Source organism: Notamacropus eugenii, chromosome 5 (genome assembly GCF_028372415.1).
Source record: "Notamacropus eugenii isolate mMacEug1 chromosome 5, mMacEug1.pri_v2, whole genome shotgun sequence".
Lineage (NCBI taxonomy): Eukaryota > Metazoa > Chordata > Mammalia > Diprotodontia > Macropodidae > Notamacropus > Notamacropus eugenii.
The window spans coordinates 420,836,137-420,852,738 of record NC_092876.1 but is presented as its reverse complement, the minus strand read 5'-3'; the positions used below and the strand labels follow the sequence as shown (position 1 = coordinate 420,852,738).

Sequence of the window (16,602 nt, the reverse complement as noted above, 5' to 3'; positions counted from 1 at the left end):
CACTATACAGACTGCTGCCCTTGTTCAATTGTCATGTCATAGTCAGGTGTCACACAACATACTTAAGACAGTCTAGAGGATCATAAATTTAGATCTGGAAAATATTGCAAAGACTATTGAGTCAAACCAACACATTTTACAGATGAGGAAAGTACCTAGGGCAGAGTCTATCTAGCCCAGCATTAGAGGGCAACTGAGTATCTGATACAGGATTTGAACCAAGACCTTCTTGATTGCAAGTCCAGTGCCCTTAGCTATTTTCTCAGAAAGTAGACACAAGTGGCATCCTCACTAGGTTAGTTTGCTTTCAATGTATTGTGACATATTGCTATATGTGCCTGAGTTACGTGAATTGTCAGATTATATTATCTAGCTTTAAATATATGAACCCTTAAAAAGATTTCTGCAAGGAAAATGCACACTGAAAACAATAACAATAATTCAATAATACTAATAATTTTTCTGGGAGGCCATTAGATTACTACAATATCACTTGATTAGAAAGCAGCACCTGCTGTTAAAATGTGGAGAACAAACAAGGGAATGATCACTTCTCCAGTTACTGAAAATCAGACCCCTAAAATAAGCCAGGGGGGGAATTGTCAAAGCAATATTCACAGCACCAACAGCAATACGAATACGAATACACCAGCGTTAAGTTCTGAATCTCAAAGTATAACACACTCTCCATAGGGAAGGCAGAAGAAAAACATTTATTCAGACACCAGAAACCCAAATCCATCATAGTAACAAAGAAGTCAATATATATTAGCACTGCCAGGGACAACACCATTCCTCCCCCAGCCCCTACCCCAGCCTGGGCCTTCCCACAAGCAAACATTCACAAGACTAGTTGTGCCAGCCGGAGTCCTCTCTCCTCTACCCTAACTGCTCTCACCAACTTCCTCTCAGCTCTGCTCAACCCTTCCAGTTCCACCTGTTACGCAAGCTCCGCCCATCAAGTGTCTTAGGCTTCCATGTGATTTAAGTAGGTCACAAGAGTCTATTAATGGGTGGGAAAGATCTTCCAATTAAGAGGGAGGGAGGAAGGAAGGGAGGGAGGGAGGGAGGAAGGAAGGGAGGAAGGGAACTTCTATACTGCATTTCAGCTAAATAACAATCATTTGAAAAAATAAGCTGTCCTGTCAAGTACTCATTCAAATAAATCTTGAGAGCAGCATAATAGAAGCAGATCTGGACATGCGAGTCAGAAAGACCTATGTATAAACTCTAGCTGTGCCCCTTACTTTCCAGTGTGACACTAGAAAGTCAATTCTTCTACATGGCTTCAGTTTCATGATCTATAAAATGAAGGTTCCTTCCAGGACTAACATTACAATACTATGAAACAGTTACTTAACTATAGACATAACACCAAATTACATCTGATCATCCATTCACTTCCCAAAATGAATTTTAAGAATTATCAACACTACTAATAATTTGCCACATGGTCTAGTAGCACTGTTCTAAGGTACGTATCAGCCGCATTACTATGAAGTTAGATTAGACTGAACTGTTAAAGAAGTTTTCTCTGACATTGAAGCATGCTTCCTGCTTGAGAGCAGAAAAATAAGAGACTGAGGTTTGGAATGAGGCATACATTTTCATACATGATGAATACTTGAATTACACTTATTTGTTACAAGCGAGGGTTCCATGAGGTTCTGTGAGTGAGGGAAGTCACTGGTGGTATAAAGTGAAAGTGATATAAAAAGAGCATATATTATACTAATTATATTATATCATATTACAGCTATATTCCTATAAGAGTAAAGGAATGTTCTGCTTTATAATTTAGCTTTTTCCCCCTTTTTCACTTTTCACTTTAGAGGTGCTGGTTGTTTAGGGGGCAACTTACATTCAGACCAATAGGATAACTGGTTGCTCTACTATAAGAAATCATGACCTGCCTTCACTTTCCAAGAAACCAAGTGTTTACTGCAAGTGACATAATTTTATAAAAAATATTTTTTTGGACTAACATTTCTCCTCTGACATAAGAATGTATATTTTCTTTAATTAAAAACCGTAATCAGATTCTAGTGAAAATAGTTTATCTTTAAACAGAATAAATATTTGAAACCCTGCTTAATTTGCAGAAAAACAAACTCAACTAAACCGATCAAACCACTTATCTTTCTTATCTTCTCAAATTTCAAAGCAACAATAAACCGTCATGCCAAAATTAGGCTGTCTAATGTGACACAAACATACCTGGTTAGTGAGAGGCTGTTGAATCTGGTCAGTATAAGATAAGGCAGAAACCTGTTGGTCATTTATGTTTGGCTGACGGCGGTCACTGTACTGCTGATGTGAATGGGGCATTTGTCCAGCCATCTGAAGACCAGCGGCATGGAATGAAAATGATGGTGCAAGGCGAACAGATGAAGGTTTGCATGCTGAAGTCTCTCCTATGAAAAGAAAAAAAGAGTATAAAGAAAAATTCATATTCTCCTAATATGTAAATCATTTCATGTGTATTTGGGTTATTAACTTCATTTAGGACCTTTCAAAACTGAATATAATATTTCTATGTCATTAGACAATGTTCTAAAGATTTCTAGCTAAAAATTATTTTAAGTGAGTCTTTGTACTTTAAATGTACAAAGGTGACTGTCATTTAGAGAAATACTTCAAAACGTCTTTTGTTATATGAACTATTCCAATGTTGGATTTTCAGATTTTATTATTTCACTGATACATAATTTCATCAATATGGAACTTTTCTCTTCTACAAATGGACAAAAACTCCTCTGTAAATTAGTAAGCATCATGTGAGAGTTGTTATTGCTGGAAAATATAATTTCACAGATCCAATTCAGGTCAAATGACATATCATGGTTCAATCCATCCTCCATACAATCTAAGTGTGATTTTCCTTAAGAAAAGTGTTTTCCTACTGAAACTCAAGTGGTTCCCTATTGCCTCGAAGATAAAATATAAATTCCTCTTAAAACCTACCACAATGGAGAACTAACCCATATTTCTAGTTTCTTTATACAGTACTCCCCCTTCTTGTACTTTTTAAGTTTCTTGCCAAGCACCTCACCGGATAGAGCTCTGGGCCTGGAGTCAGAAAGGCCTTAATTCAACTCTGGCCTCCCATTTAGTAGTTATATGACCCTGAACAAGTCTCTTAACCTGTCAGCCTCAGTTTCCTCAGCTATAAAAGAGAAATAATTATCGCACCTACTTTCCAGAGTTGTTGTGAGAATAAAATGAGATAATACTGGCAAAGAGTACTTAGCACAATACATAGCACCAAGCAGGCACTTAGTAAATATTTATGTCCTAGCTGGTCTGTTCATACTCTGTAGCCCAGCCAAACTGGGCATAATTTGTTGTTCAGTCTTTTCAATCCCATCTGACTCTCTGTGCCCCCATTTGGGTCTGTTGTTGTAGTTTTGTTTTTGTTTTGGGGGACAGAGGGGGGAAGGCGTAGAGAGACTGGAGTGGTTTGCCATTTTATTCTTCATCTCATTTTACGGATGAGGGTAAATAACGTGTCTGAGGCCAAATTTGAACTCAGGAAGATGACTCTCCCTGATGGCAGACTTAGCATGGTGTCACCTAGCTACCTGTTGTTCATATGTAAAACTTCACTTCCTTGTCTTAGAAGTGACCCTGGCATATAGTATCTCCTCACTTTCTTCATGACATAGATGAAGCACTACCTTCTAAGCCAGAAGTTTGCTATTTTTTTGTGTTATGGACTCCTTTTCAGAATAATATATGTAAATACATAAAAATAAAATGAATAGGATTACAAAGGAAATCAATCAATGCTACTAAAATGAAGTTACGTAAATATTTTTTTAAAAAGTTTACAGAGTACAAGTTAAGAATCTGTATTTGAAAGAATACCTCTATCCAAATTCTTACAGTTGCTACATTAAATATTAGTTATGTCACAACTATTTTCATCTTACATTTAGTCTGCATGTATCTATTCTGTATTACATATATATATATATATATATATATATATATATATACACACACATACATTTCTTTCATGTCATCGAGGGGGCAGATGAGGGAGGGATGGAGAAAATTTGGAACTCAAAATTTAGAAAAAAATGAACAGTAAAAATTGTCTTTAAATGTAATTGGGAAAAAGCAAAACGTTATTTTTAAAAAGAAAGAATGTACTCAAGATACAAAGGACAGTCTCTGCAAAGGCACAGAGACAAGAGATTAAATATTATGTACCATAAATGAACGAATATGTACTTTTTTAAAGTTAACACTTTTAGCCAGACTGATGCTATCTATCACTGTGTCCAGAAAGTGTTAACTCACTAAAAATGTTGGGCTATGATCACTGGACCAACTGAAGGGGAAAAAAAGACAACTACAAATGGTGATGGGGGGAATGTAAGCTCCTTGACAGCAGGGAATATTTATTTCATTTTTTGTCATTAGGTTCTCAATGGTTAGCACAGTGCCCACCCCATAGTTAGTAGGTGTCCACTAAGTGCCTTTGGTTAAGATATTTTGTCTTAGAATTCTTTAAAGGATTCTTCTAGACTTCACTTGAATTATCTAGATCAGGGGTGGGGAAACCTGTGGCCTTGAGGCTACATGTGGCCCTCTAAGTCCTTAAGTGCTACCCTTTGACTGAATCAAAACTTCACAGAAGAAATTTGCATAATAAAAGGATTTGTTCTGTAAAACTGGACTCAATCAATTCACCATGTCCAAAAATATGTATGTAATTTGACATCTTGAGTCCATCACCTTTCTGTCAGGAGGTAGACAGGTAAGTTGTTTCATCAGTTTTCTGGAATTGTGATCTGTCACTCCACTGTTCAAGAGCTCTTAAGTCATTAAAAATTGTTTGTCTTTACAACTGTTGTTAGTGTCGGACCACCACCTTTACAAAGACTTTCCTGATCCCCACAAATTGCTAGCTTCCCCACCTCTACCCTGGAATGAATGATTTGAAACACGTGCACGCACGCGCACACGCGCGTGTGTGTGTCTGTGTCTGTGTGTGCGTGTGTGTGTGTGTGTGTGTGTGTGTGTGTGTGTGTGTGTGACAGAGAGAGAGACAAAGACAGAGAGAGACAGAGAAAGGGGGGTTTGGGAGAGAGGGAGAAGTGCTTTTCTTTCTACCAAGCATTCACATTACCCTACAAATATACTGTATACAAATATATATACCCTACAAGTATATACTGTCATTAACAGAAAGAAATGAGTTACAAATACAAAAATTTTATAACGCTGGTGTTTATGATATCAAAAATCGAGAATAGATTACACACTCAAGAATTGAGGAGTAGCTAAACAAGTTATGGCACATTAAATTTAATGCTACTTCACTACATTGGGAGAAATATGGGAAGATCTGTTAAAATATGGTATGAATGAAACAAGTCAAGCCAAAATAACAAAATAAACCAATACAAATAAAGCAAATTGATAAATCATATTCAGGGCATATAATTTATGAGGAAAGGCTTATTTGAGTAATTGCTGCAAAGTGTCTTTTGAATCAGAACAAAATGTATCAAAGAAAATGTTTGACCTAAGTGTTTTTATGTTATAAAGGTACCATAAGTGCTAGTTAACCATCAGCTCCATTCCCAAAAAGAAATAATGCATAAGGCAAATTATATATTATATAACCATGTATGTGCATGCGTGCGTGCGTAGCCAGAATATAGGAGTCAGCTCAAATTGTTCGATGATCTTTTCAAACTGATAATCACTGCACTAAAACATGGGAAGAATTCCAGATATCCTGATGATGTCTGTAACAGAACAATTTTTATGTTACAGAGCTTAACAAGATAATGATGTCACCACATATTTCATACAGATTTCAAAGGTTTTAAACACATATATTCACTCATCTGACCTTCCTCACCCAAACCTCAATGCTGGATTATTCCCATGAGCCACTGCCTTCATTCTTACTCATGAACCTGAAGAAAAATCACAAGATTGTGTCCACTGAATCAACTACAAATTTATGTCAAAAAAAAATAACAACTGGGCCCTTACTATGACAAGGCAATCATTTTACATCTCACTAAATCCTTCCATAAGTGTAGATATGTCATAGGCTTCTGTTCTGAGTCCTCTTCTCTTCTCCCTCTATGCTATTTCACTTTGTAATCTCATTAGCTCTCATGGATTCAGTTATCCTCTACACTGTACTGAGGATTCTCAAATCTACTTATCCAGCCCTGCCTAACCTCTCCTGACCTCTCATCTGCAACTGTCTATTAGCCATCTTCAACACAATGTTCAGTAGATATTTTAAATTCAACATCTCCCAAACTGGACTCATTATCTTTCCTCCCAAACCCTTTTCCTAAGGACACCACCAACCATCCTACCTAAATCCTGTAGGCTCAACTGCTCACTCTTTTTCACGCCCACCAATATCCAATGTGTTTTCACCCCAACAAGAATTTCAACTTTGCAATATCTCTCAAACATGCTAGCTCCTCTCTTCTGATAATGTCACCACTCAAGCACCGATCCTTATCACTTCACTTCTGTACTACCACAACAGCCTACAGATTGGTCTGCCTGCCCCTAGTCTCTTCCCATTCCAATACATCTTCCATTCAGTCACTAAATTTTCCTAACGAGAAGGTCTAACCATTTCTCAGACACACACATAAATACACTCATGCCAGTATACTCCACCAACAGCTCCCTATCATCTCCAGGATCAAATAAATCCTGTGCTGACATTCAAAGCCCTTCGTAACTTATCTCCCCTCTTTCCAGTCTGCACTGCATATAGGTACTCTGATCTTGCTGTTCCTCAAATATATGTCTTGGCTCTGGGCATTTTCCTCTGGATATTTCTATGCCTGGAATATTCTCCCCAACCTCATTTCTGCCTCCTGGTTTCTGCTGCTTTCTTCAAGTTCCAGTTACAATCCTATCTTTTACATGAAGTCTCTCCAGATCCTGTTTAATTCTGATTCCTTCTTTCTGTTAATTATTTCCTGTTTTTCTTGTGGTCTCCCCCATTAAATTATGAGTTCCTCCAGGGTCAAGACGGTCTTTTATCTCATTGGGTGGGGACCATGAATAGCAATTCACAGGACAAGGAACGTCTGCTGCCTTTCTTTGTGTCCCCAATGATTAGAATGGTGCCTGAGACATAGCAGATAATAAATGTTTGCTGACTAGTACAGTAAAAATGACTCTACTTATGAATTAATTACCTGCCCTTGTTTACAACTTCAATATATGTCTTTTAAAAATCTGAGATGATTGTTAAGTTCCTTCTATGGTCACATCAGACTCCTTTTTAAGAAGCTCTCCTCTTAGATTTCTCTCATCAAAATCATTTCTGCTTCTGTCTTCAGAATTTTAATCTTGAAAGCTTCCCATTGTTCTTGGATCAACTTTCCCTGAAAAAAAAAAAATCACTCCATGTGATCCTAAGTATCCTTTCTCTGAATCTTCTGAATTCAACTTTCTCAAAATCTAGGAGAATATGTCAGGTAATACCTGGCTGTTTATCTTCACTATCACAAAGTATTTTGTAGCTGTCATTAGCTCCCAAGGTTCCTGTCCATTCCAGCTAAGCAGCCAGCTTCTCCGGGTTAATCAGAAGCATGTATAGTATGACAATTAATGTTGACATTGCCTTCACCTCTTGAAGGATTAAATTGTCATTAAGTCACAAATTTATCAACTACTCTGCTTTTTCAGAGGAAGAGCTCCAGAGAATGTGTGGAGAAGTCAAATCCTCCAATCATTACTATACCTTTCTTTCACACTGGGTTATGATTTTTCCTAGTACTCTCTAAAACAATATCACTTCTATTGTTTGGTAGTCAACAGACAAAATCTGCTACATTTCCCTACTCCATTGCCTAAATTTTGTCACATGAGTTTGTCTTCTTGCTACATAATTTATTTGATTCACAGATAACAGGAAAGGCAATATCCTATTCTGCACTATCTATAGCCAGGCCAGAAACACTGATGTACACAAAAATTTATTTGTTGACATAATACCTCTTTGTTTCACAGTATTTTCTCAATGTAATCACCTTTCAGGATGTTACAAGAGAGTATAAAATCACAGTAATGTTAACAAAACTACCATTTGAAAGAATTTGCATGTATCATTATAATAATGTGCTATAATTGTTCAGTATGTGCTCCGAGCAATCAACTTCAGAAAAATCCCACATATGCCAGAATATTTACATAGGTATTTGTTTTAAATAATGGTCAAGAACTAGAAATAAACTGTCGGTCAAGTTGGGAATATCTGCCGTTTTACGTGCATGGTATTTGTGGTACAAAAATATAGTGCAAGATTACTGTATGTTAAAAAAAAATGCCAACTATAAAGATGGCAAGCATAGAAAGAACTATAAAACGATGCAGTGAAATAAACAGAATCAGGTAAACAAGTCCTGGTTCTGTTTATTTCACATACTTCATTTAGTTCAAGGACACAGCATAAATGGAAAGGACGCAAAAATAAGCTGAAACTAAAAGACCTGTAGGGACAAAGTTGGTCCTGAAGAAACAAAAGGAGAATGTATATCCCTCCCTTTCTTGCAGAGAAGGATGACTATGGTGGTCAAATATATATATTTTTGGTCTCAGCTGATTTGTTGATGAACTCCCCTTCCCCCACTCACAAAGGTGACAAAAGATATGCTAAAGAAAGGTGGTAGGAATTTTATCAGTTATAAAGAAGTCTTTGAAAACAAAAAATATCATATACAAAAACATTCAAAGGAAAGCTTAGTAGATTTAGACAGAAATCATGAAAAATTTCAGCATTCCACCAAATGAATATGATAAACAGATCAATGTTGCAGTATTAAAATAAATGTTGGAAAAAACTTTATTTGACAGTGAAAACTAAACAGAAAAAAAATAGAAAATATGTTTTTTAATCCTATGATACTGAAACTTAAGAGATGTGGATGAACTGGTTCTTGTCCATCTTAAGGCAGAAGTAAGCTTCAGCATTCCTTAACCCTGTGATTAACAGTCATCATCTATTCAGTCAAAAATCTTTCTCCCTGCAATATTCACCCTAGTCTCTTATTTATAAGCTCTCCCATGCTACTCTCTGCTCTTCCATTCCATATGACTGATGAAAAGATGGGACCCTAGAGTAAATCCCTTTTCCACAGCACAGCCCTCCTGCCCTACCCCTCACTTTTTGCCCCCTCCTCCAAGGAGAAGTAGGTATATCCCTTGATCTTCAACGCTATTTTTAGAGCAGGAATTCGTAACTTTTTTTTTTTGCGTGATGGATCCTTTTGGCATTCCCGTGAATAAGAATATTTTATTATTATTAAAAATTATTTTATCATTAAAAATAATATTTTTAAATGCATAAAATAAAACATATAGGATTACAAAGGAAAACTAAATATACTGAAAGACAGTTTATCAAAACATTAACAAAATAAAACAAAAATTGTGGACTCCAGGTTATAAGAACCCCTGTTGTAGAGTAATTAATCACTCTGATACTACCACTAAGCAATTTCTTCTTTGTTAAGGTTAATTCTATCCATCTACATCTCTTGGTTCAGATCTTTGTCACACCTGCATCCATTAAGAAACTCAAACTCCTGCTTTCATACCCAGGCACTTCATCATATATACATGCTGATCTCTCCTCAAACTCCTTTATGCTGCCTTTATCTTCACTTCCTCAAACTGCTGCTCAGTTTTTCCAGTCATGTTTGACTCTTCATGACCCCATTTGAGGTCTTCTTGGCAAAGACACTGAAGCAGTTTGCCATCTTCTTCAGTTCATTTTATAGATGAGGAAACTGAGGCAAACATGGTTAAGTGACTTGTCCAAGGTCACAAAGTTAATACCTGAGACCAGATTTGAACTCAAGAAGATGGGTCTTCCTGACTCCAAGTCCCAGCACTCTATCTGCCAAGCCACCTTGCTGCCTTCACTCTCTCATAGCCTTACATAAAGTTGCATTTTAGATCTCACTAACCATAATAACCTGTTACCTCTGAAATTCTTCATTATAAAAATTTCTATATTTTCATTTTTCCCTCTATCTCATTTTGTTTAAACCTCATCTTTATGCTCACTATAATTTCTCTACATTCTCTACCCTTCTCTTTTCTCTCAGTCTGTCACTCCTTAAACTCTGGGCTCTATTTTCCCTTACCCTATAATTGAATCCATTGCTTTCTCTTGTTCTGATACTCACACTTCACCAATTCCAACACCGGGCATCTTACTATCACCTTCTTCTCCACACTTCTGCTATGTGCTGCAGCATATTGGTGTTCAAGGAAGACTAGCACTTCTGGCGTGAGAGCTTGCCAAACTCTTTTCAGGGTTGCTCATCTACTTTAGTGTCTGCCTGCCACCAACTCTCACCTGTGACTCCAAGAAGCTGTAACATGCATAGCAGCCATACTCCAGTAAATCGCCTCAGTAGACAGGCTAAACCAGGTTGAGAGAAACCAAAAGGCAACAAAAACCCCTTGGTGAGTTAGGAGGTGTGTATGAAAGTGTGTGTTCTAAGTGTGTGAAAACTTCCCCTGCTGCAATGGGCGGATGAGAACAATTTGTTCCCACGGCCATGAAGCAGGCTGGGGACTGCTGAAGAGTTTAGTCAGACGCTGAAGACACTAAGGTCATCCACTGGCAGCATCCTGGGCCATTGTCAGTCATCCTAACTTTTGTCTTGCCATTGCACTCTGATGACTCTGAACAAGAGAGAGGCTGACGACATTGTATAACTTGGCCTCACTCAAATCTAATTTAGGCAGCATCAAAACATTACCCTGTGATGTCATTGGTCCACTCTGAAAACGAAGGACAAACAGTAACTGGTGATCTTGAAGGCCGCTAGCAAAAGTCACATGACAAAGCTGATGGGGTTCAGTGCAAATCTGCCATCAAATCTCCAACGGTCACTAATTAGTTAGATACACAACAATCCTTGTAATTTTTTCTAATCATCATCAAAACCTTCTTTACCCAATGCCCACTCAATCTCACCTCTTACTGTACTGGGGAGAAAAAACAGATCATCAGTTTAAAGTTCTTTCTTTTCTCCTATTTCATTCCACAAAACCCTTCTGTACTAATCCCATTCTTTCTCGCTTTGATGCCCCTTCTTTCTCAAAAAATAGAGCAATCCTTCTACATGTGCTAATGAGGACACCCTTCCCCATCTATTCTGTGATATTCTTCAATCTCATCTCATTCATTAGCTCCAACCCTTCCACCTAAAATATCTTTAAAATATCCTACACATTCCTTCAAATTAGTGCTCTACATCTCATCCTCCTTTAACTGTCAATCCCAGGAAGGGATTATCTATACTTCTTCCCTCCATATATTTCCATACTTCCTACCCACCATTGCAGAATAACTACCTTCCCTTAAGGCTCAAATAAGGTGACTTTCTGGAGAATCTGACCTTCTCAAATTTCTCCAGTTGTTAACTCTCTCTCTCCGAAAATTTTGTATCATTTACATATTTGCAAGTAAATCTCAGAACAGAAAGCTCCTTGAGTACAGTGACTATTTTGTTTTAATATCTCTGGGGCCTAGGCATACACCTTACAGATAGAGGGCAAGTGACATTTGTTCAAATGAATTTATATTCAACAGAAATGAATATAATATCCATACATTTATTGGCATATAGTTGTTACAGAATGTTTCTTCAAATAAAATTTTCCCAAAATTTATTTCAAAATGAGGAGCCGGATTAAAATATTATGCAGTCATATCCTACCTAATGTAGTTAGTTTCATAAAAACATGACCTGAGGTAAAACATTATAAATGGTGACCGAAGAGCTAATGTCCAAGTAAATACCCACAAGCTACATTGATGGTTCACAATGTTGTGGTGGGTTTTCTTTGTAATATAACTAGTACTTATAAGTCTCGAAGATTTGCAAGGTGTTTTACAAATATCTCATGTCACACTCACAACAACCCTGTGAGGTGGTTGATATCATGATCCCCATTACAGCTGAAGAAACAGAGGGAGACAAGATGGTTAAATGACTTGACTAAAGTCACATAACTACTAAGTGTCTGAGACCAGATATGAGGATGGATCTTCCTGACCCCAGGTCCAGCACTTTAACTACTACACCACTTAATTGCCCAACATAATAATGATATAGTTAAAGATAATGTTGAAGCAACATTTTATAGGGTATGCTTATCAGAAATTAATTGCTAGCCAGCTTATTTTCCTTAAAAAGTTATAAGAAAGCAAGTATAAATAGCAGTATTTTATGCCTCTAACCTGTTTTAGAAGGAACTGCTAAAAACTGCTAGTTGTTTTGGTAGATAATTGAGTAACTCTACTACTGGAAACAGTACCTTATCAAAAGTGGCAGACATACTAAGGTTGGGAGATTATGGAGATAGGACATCCAGGTAGTTCTCATGGAAAAGCCTAGAGGAGATAAAATTCAGATCCTGACTAAAAGTAAACATCAACTTTAAAAAAAAAAATTGAACCTAAAGTAATAAAGACCTGCCTATGTTACTGTCTTGAAGTAGGATCAAGCAGGAAGCAATATTCAAACATACTTCAAGGTTTAAATTTGAACTGTGTTGGGGTAATTTGGTATTTCTTTTAATTCTTGGTTTGCCATAGTTTTTATTGTATTGGAATTCAACCTGTGACCATCTTTGGCATTTTGAATCCAGGATTAGAATTTAACACATCAAATAGCTGAGTAAAAAAGCAACGAAGAATAGAAAATAAAAGAAATATAATTCTATTTAATTAAAACTAAAACATCACATATGTGAACTCCTACAAAACAAGGATTTTAGGATAAGGCAGTGAGCCCTTAAAAGGAGCACTGACTGTCAAAGTGGAAAAAAAAATACTTGCCTAGAAAGGAAAGTTAAGGGACCTGTTCCAACTACCTAGAAATAAAATTTTAATCCCTCACAGAAAAGAAGGCCTAGAATAGCTTTTCTTATCTAAGCTGTGTGCCATTTAAATAGTTTTTATTACCTATGGTACTTTTTCAAGAAACTTGAAATTTCTGGGAGAACAAAACAAAAAGATAAACTAATTAATAACAATTACATAAATACCACCTTAGTACTAGGTATACTTAGAAATGGGAATAGATTTCTGATAGTGAATATGTGTGGGTTAGCAGAAGCAACCATATGTAAATGACCTTAGACATAGAAGCAGGAGAAAGTGGCTAAGCAAAGAATCCAAGGATATTCTAGTGTTGGGACACATTACCTTGAACAGAAGATTAGAAGGAAATTGGTTGTTCAGTTGTTGTACTGCCTCTGATACAAAATAGTTATGTAATTCTGAGCGAGGCATATAACTTTAGTGACCCCAGACCGGATGCTCCAAGACAATAAGTTGCAGAGCAAGTGCAATTTATTGGTAATGAGTTTCTTCACCTGAAATCAGTAAAATAAAAATGTCTATACAAATGAAATCATAGGTCAAAACTGATCAGAATAGGGGAAAACAGAGAAAGCAATCTTGGAAGACGATTACTCTGCCACAACAACCTTCTCATGAACAAACTTTCTGAGGACCAGGTCTAGCAACAATTATCAACAGATAACTGTGAATTCAAGTTCACAACCTGAGGGTCAACCTGAACTCTTCCTTTTCCCTAACCTCATATTTCCAATCAGTTGCCCATTTTTGTAGATTCTACATTTACACCAATTTCTCCACTGGCATAGACATAGACATTAAACAAGTTAAGTTTAGGTCCTCACCACCTCTTATATGTGGATTATTACAACAGCCTTTCTTCCTTCAATACCTCCCTTCTCCGATTCATTCTCTAGAGTTACAAAAGTGGTATATTCCTAAAATAGATTCAATCATGTCACGTTCTTACTTAAGAAGTTCTTTGCTCCCACTGCCTCTAAGATCAAGTGCCAATTTCTCTGACATTCAAACCTGGCTCCAGCCAACTCTTATACCCTCTCTCTTGTTAAATCCTATATTCCAGTCATATTAGTCTGCTTATGCTCTTCAGATACAACATTCCATCTCCTATTCCTGTGCCTCCATAGGAATTCTTCCCTATTCCTGGTATTTACTCCCTACTGAATCTATTTCTTAAGATTCCCTACCTCCTTTCAAAACCTAGTTTAAGTTCTTCATCATCATTATTTTCACAGCCATCATCACCACCACCACCCAAAACAACAACAACAATAAATAATAACTAACATTTAGATAGTGTTTACTATATGGCCAAGCACTGAGCTAAGTGCTTTATAATTATTGCATCTGAATCTCACAACAACCCCGGGATTGCTATCCCCATATTAGGGATGAGGAAATTGAGGCAAATCGGTTAACTAACTTGCCCAGCAAGTAAGTGCCTGAGGCTGGATTTGAACTCAGGTCTTCTTCCTGTCCTCAGGTCCAGACTCTGTCCACTATGCTACTACTCCACTTCTTCCCTGAAGTGGTACTACTGATCACCCCAGTTGACAGTGACTCCAAATTTCATCATATATATATTTTACACTTCATTTTCTGAGTACATGTTGCACACCTTAAGCTGAGGGCACAGATTTTTGTCACTATAGCCTCAGAGCCAGCACACTGTCTGGCACTGTATATGTATTTAAGAAATACTTGAGACTTGCCCAAGTTCATATAAACTACTAAGTGACAGAGATGGAATTTAAATCCATGAATCTCCTTGCTCCAGGTTTATCACTATTATATTATAAAACCTCTATATATTTCTCTTCACTGAAATCCTTTTTCCTATGAGTCTAGTTCAAGGGCTACCTTCTCCACATAGACTTCCCTCATTTCCATTCTCAATCCCTCCAAAATGAAGGCAATCTCCTAATCCTCCAACTTCTCATAGCACTTAGTCTGGATTTCCTTGCTTTGTACCAAACTTATTTGTGTATGTGAATTATCTCCACACATCCATCAATAGTGATCTATTTCATCTCTGTACTATCAAAGCTTAGCAAACTTGGAACTGAAGGTCCTCCATCACCTGACTCCTATCATATTTTCAAACTTTAAAAGATATTGAAATTTATCCAATATAACCCTATCATTTTATAAATAGTGAAACTGAGATTCCGGTTTCCTATAGCTCTAAAACTAGGCTCCTATTGAACTATAAATTGTCACAATTCACACAGATTTAAATGCAGAGTCCATTGCTCTTTGCATTTACACCACACCACTTAAAAGATCTCTCACTGAATAAGATAACAAGGAAGGAAAGGAAACACAAATAGAATAGGTTTTATTCTACAGAAAGTAAGAGAGAAAAAGGAAACGAAATGTGGCATGGTGAACAGAAGACCTATTTGTGAGTCGGCAAAACTTTTACTCAAGTCTCTTCTCAACAACCTACTGTGTGACCCTGAACAAGTTATCTTAAGATAACTTTCTACGGTGATAAATTGCAGAGAATTGCATTGGTGGAGAAAGTTGCCAGGTTACTAGGATTGTTTTTTAACTTACAAGGAAAGTTACATGCAGTTTTTGGAGTAGTAAGAATAGAAGTCAGTGTGTAAGGATTTAAGAAATGATTTTAAAAGAGAAATTAGTGGCAAAGATACTGAATCGGATATCTGGAAGCTAAATAAACTGGGCTCTTAAAAGAAACAAAAGAAGAAAATTTTAAGGGAAGCTAAAAAAATGAAAGACAATATAAATCATACGAATATTTTCAAAGTGAGGGCATCTGAAATGAGAAAATGAAATAGTATCATGATATCCTGGGGGGGGAGGAAGGGAGGAAGAGAGGGAGAGAAGGAGAGGGAGAGAAGGAGGGAGAGAGAGGGGGAAAGAGAGGGGGGGGGGGGAGAGAGAGAGAGAGAGAGAGAGAGAGAGAGAGAGAGAGAGAGAGAGAGAGAGAGAGAGAGAGAGAGAGAGAGAGAATTTCTGAGCAGTCTGCTTTACAAATAAGCTGGAGATATATCTACTACCCTCTAGTGCTCAATAGCAGCCACTGCAACACTTGTTTTTCTATTGAAAGAGCAAACTGAAAATAAACCAGAATTAGCTGCTCATTCCAATTGCCCCCACCAGGCAACCAGATACTGCAAATGCCAAGTCTCATTCAGAAATATAAGTACTTGTATCGAATGACAGTTGTAATCTAACAAGATATGCACATTAAAGTAAGCATATATTGCATTTAGCTATGCAGAAAGGATAAAATGATGCAATGTTGAAAAAAAAACTTTTTAAGGAGGCCACATTAAAACACTGAATTTTATGAAGATACAAAGGCCGAATTAAAGCATCTGGTCAAAGAGCAAACCAAGAACAACAAAACTAATATCTTTTCCATATGACAATCTTCAACTATATGAAGCCAGCAACAACATTAATTATTTTACCTAGTTCCATAAAGTATTCTTCTTTTCAGGCTTAAACATCCTCACCTCATTTAACAGCACTTAGTCCCTTCAACATTCTCCTACATGCATTCATCTGTCTAATGCCTTTCCTAAAATCTGACACTTAGAATCGAACACAATATTCTACTAGATTCCCTCTGACCATGGACAACAGAATGACAATCGTCACTCCTCCCACCCCTTTCTTTTTCAACTTTCCCATTAATGACCAATGACTTAATGTACTAA

The 16,602-nt window shown here is 37.0% G+C and overlaps 1 protein-coding gene across 11 annotated transcripts in view; it reads right to left on the bottom strand.

Annotated features, from left to right (window-relative positions):
• The window catches only part of DYRK1A (dual specificity tyrosine phosphorylation regulated kinase 1A), a 211,644-nt gene that overhangs the window by 69,258 nt on the left and 125,784 nt on the right, over positions 1-16,602 (bottom strand). For 4 of the 11 annotated variants that reach the window (XM_072614980.1, XM_072614971.1, XM_072614981.1 and 1 more), the window contains one exon: positions 2,218-2,414. In XM_072614980.1, coding sequence (XP_072471081.1) covers positions 2,218-2,340 — 123 coding nt within the window. In that variant the 5' untranslated portion in view covers positions 2,341-2,414. The other 7 variants (XM_072614973.1, XM_072614975.1, XM_072614974.1 and 4 more) reach the window with 7 other exon arrangements.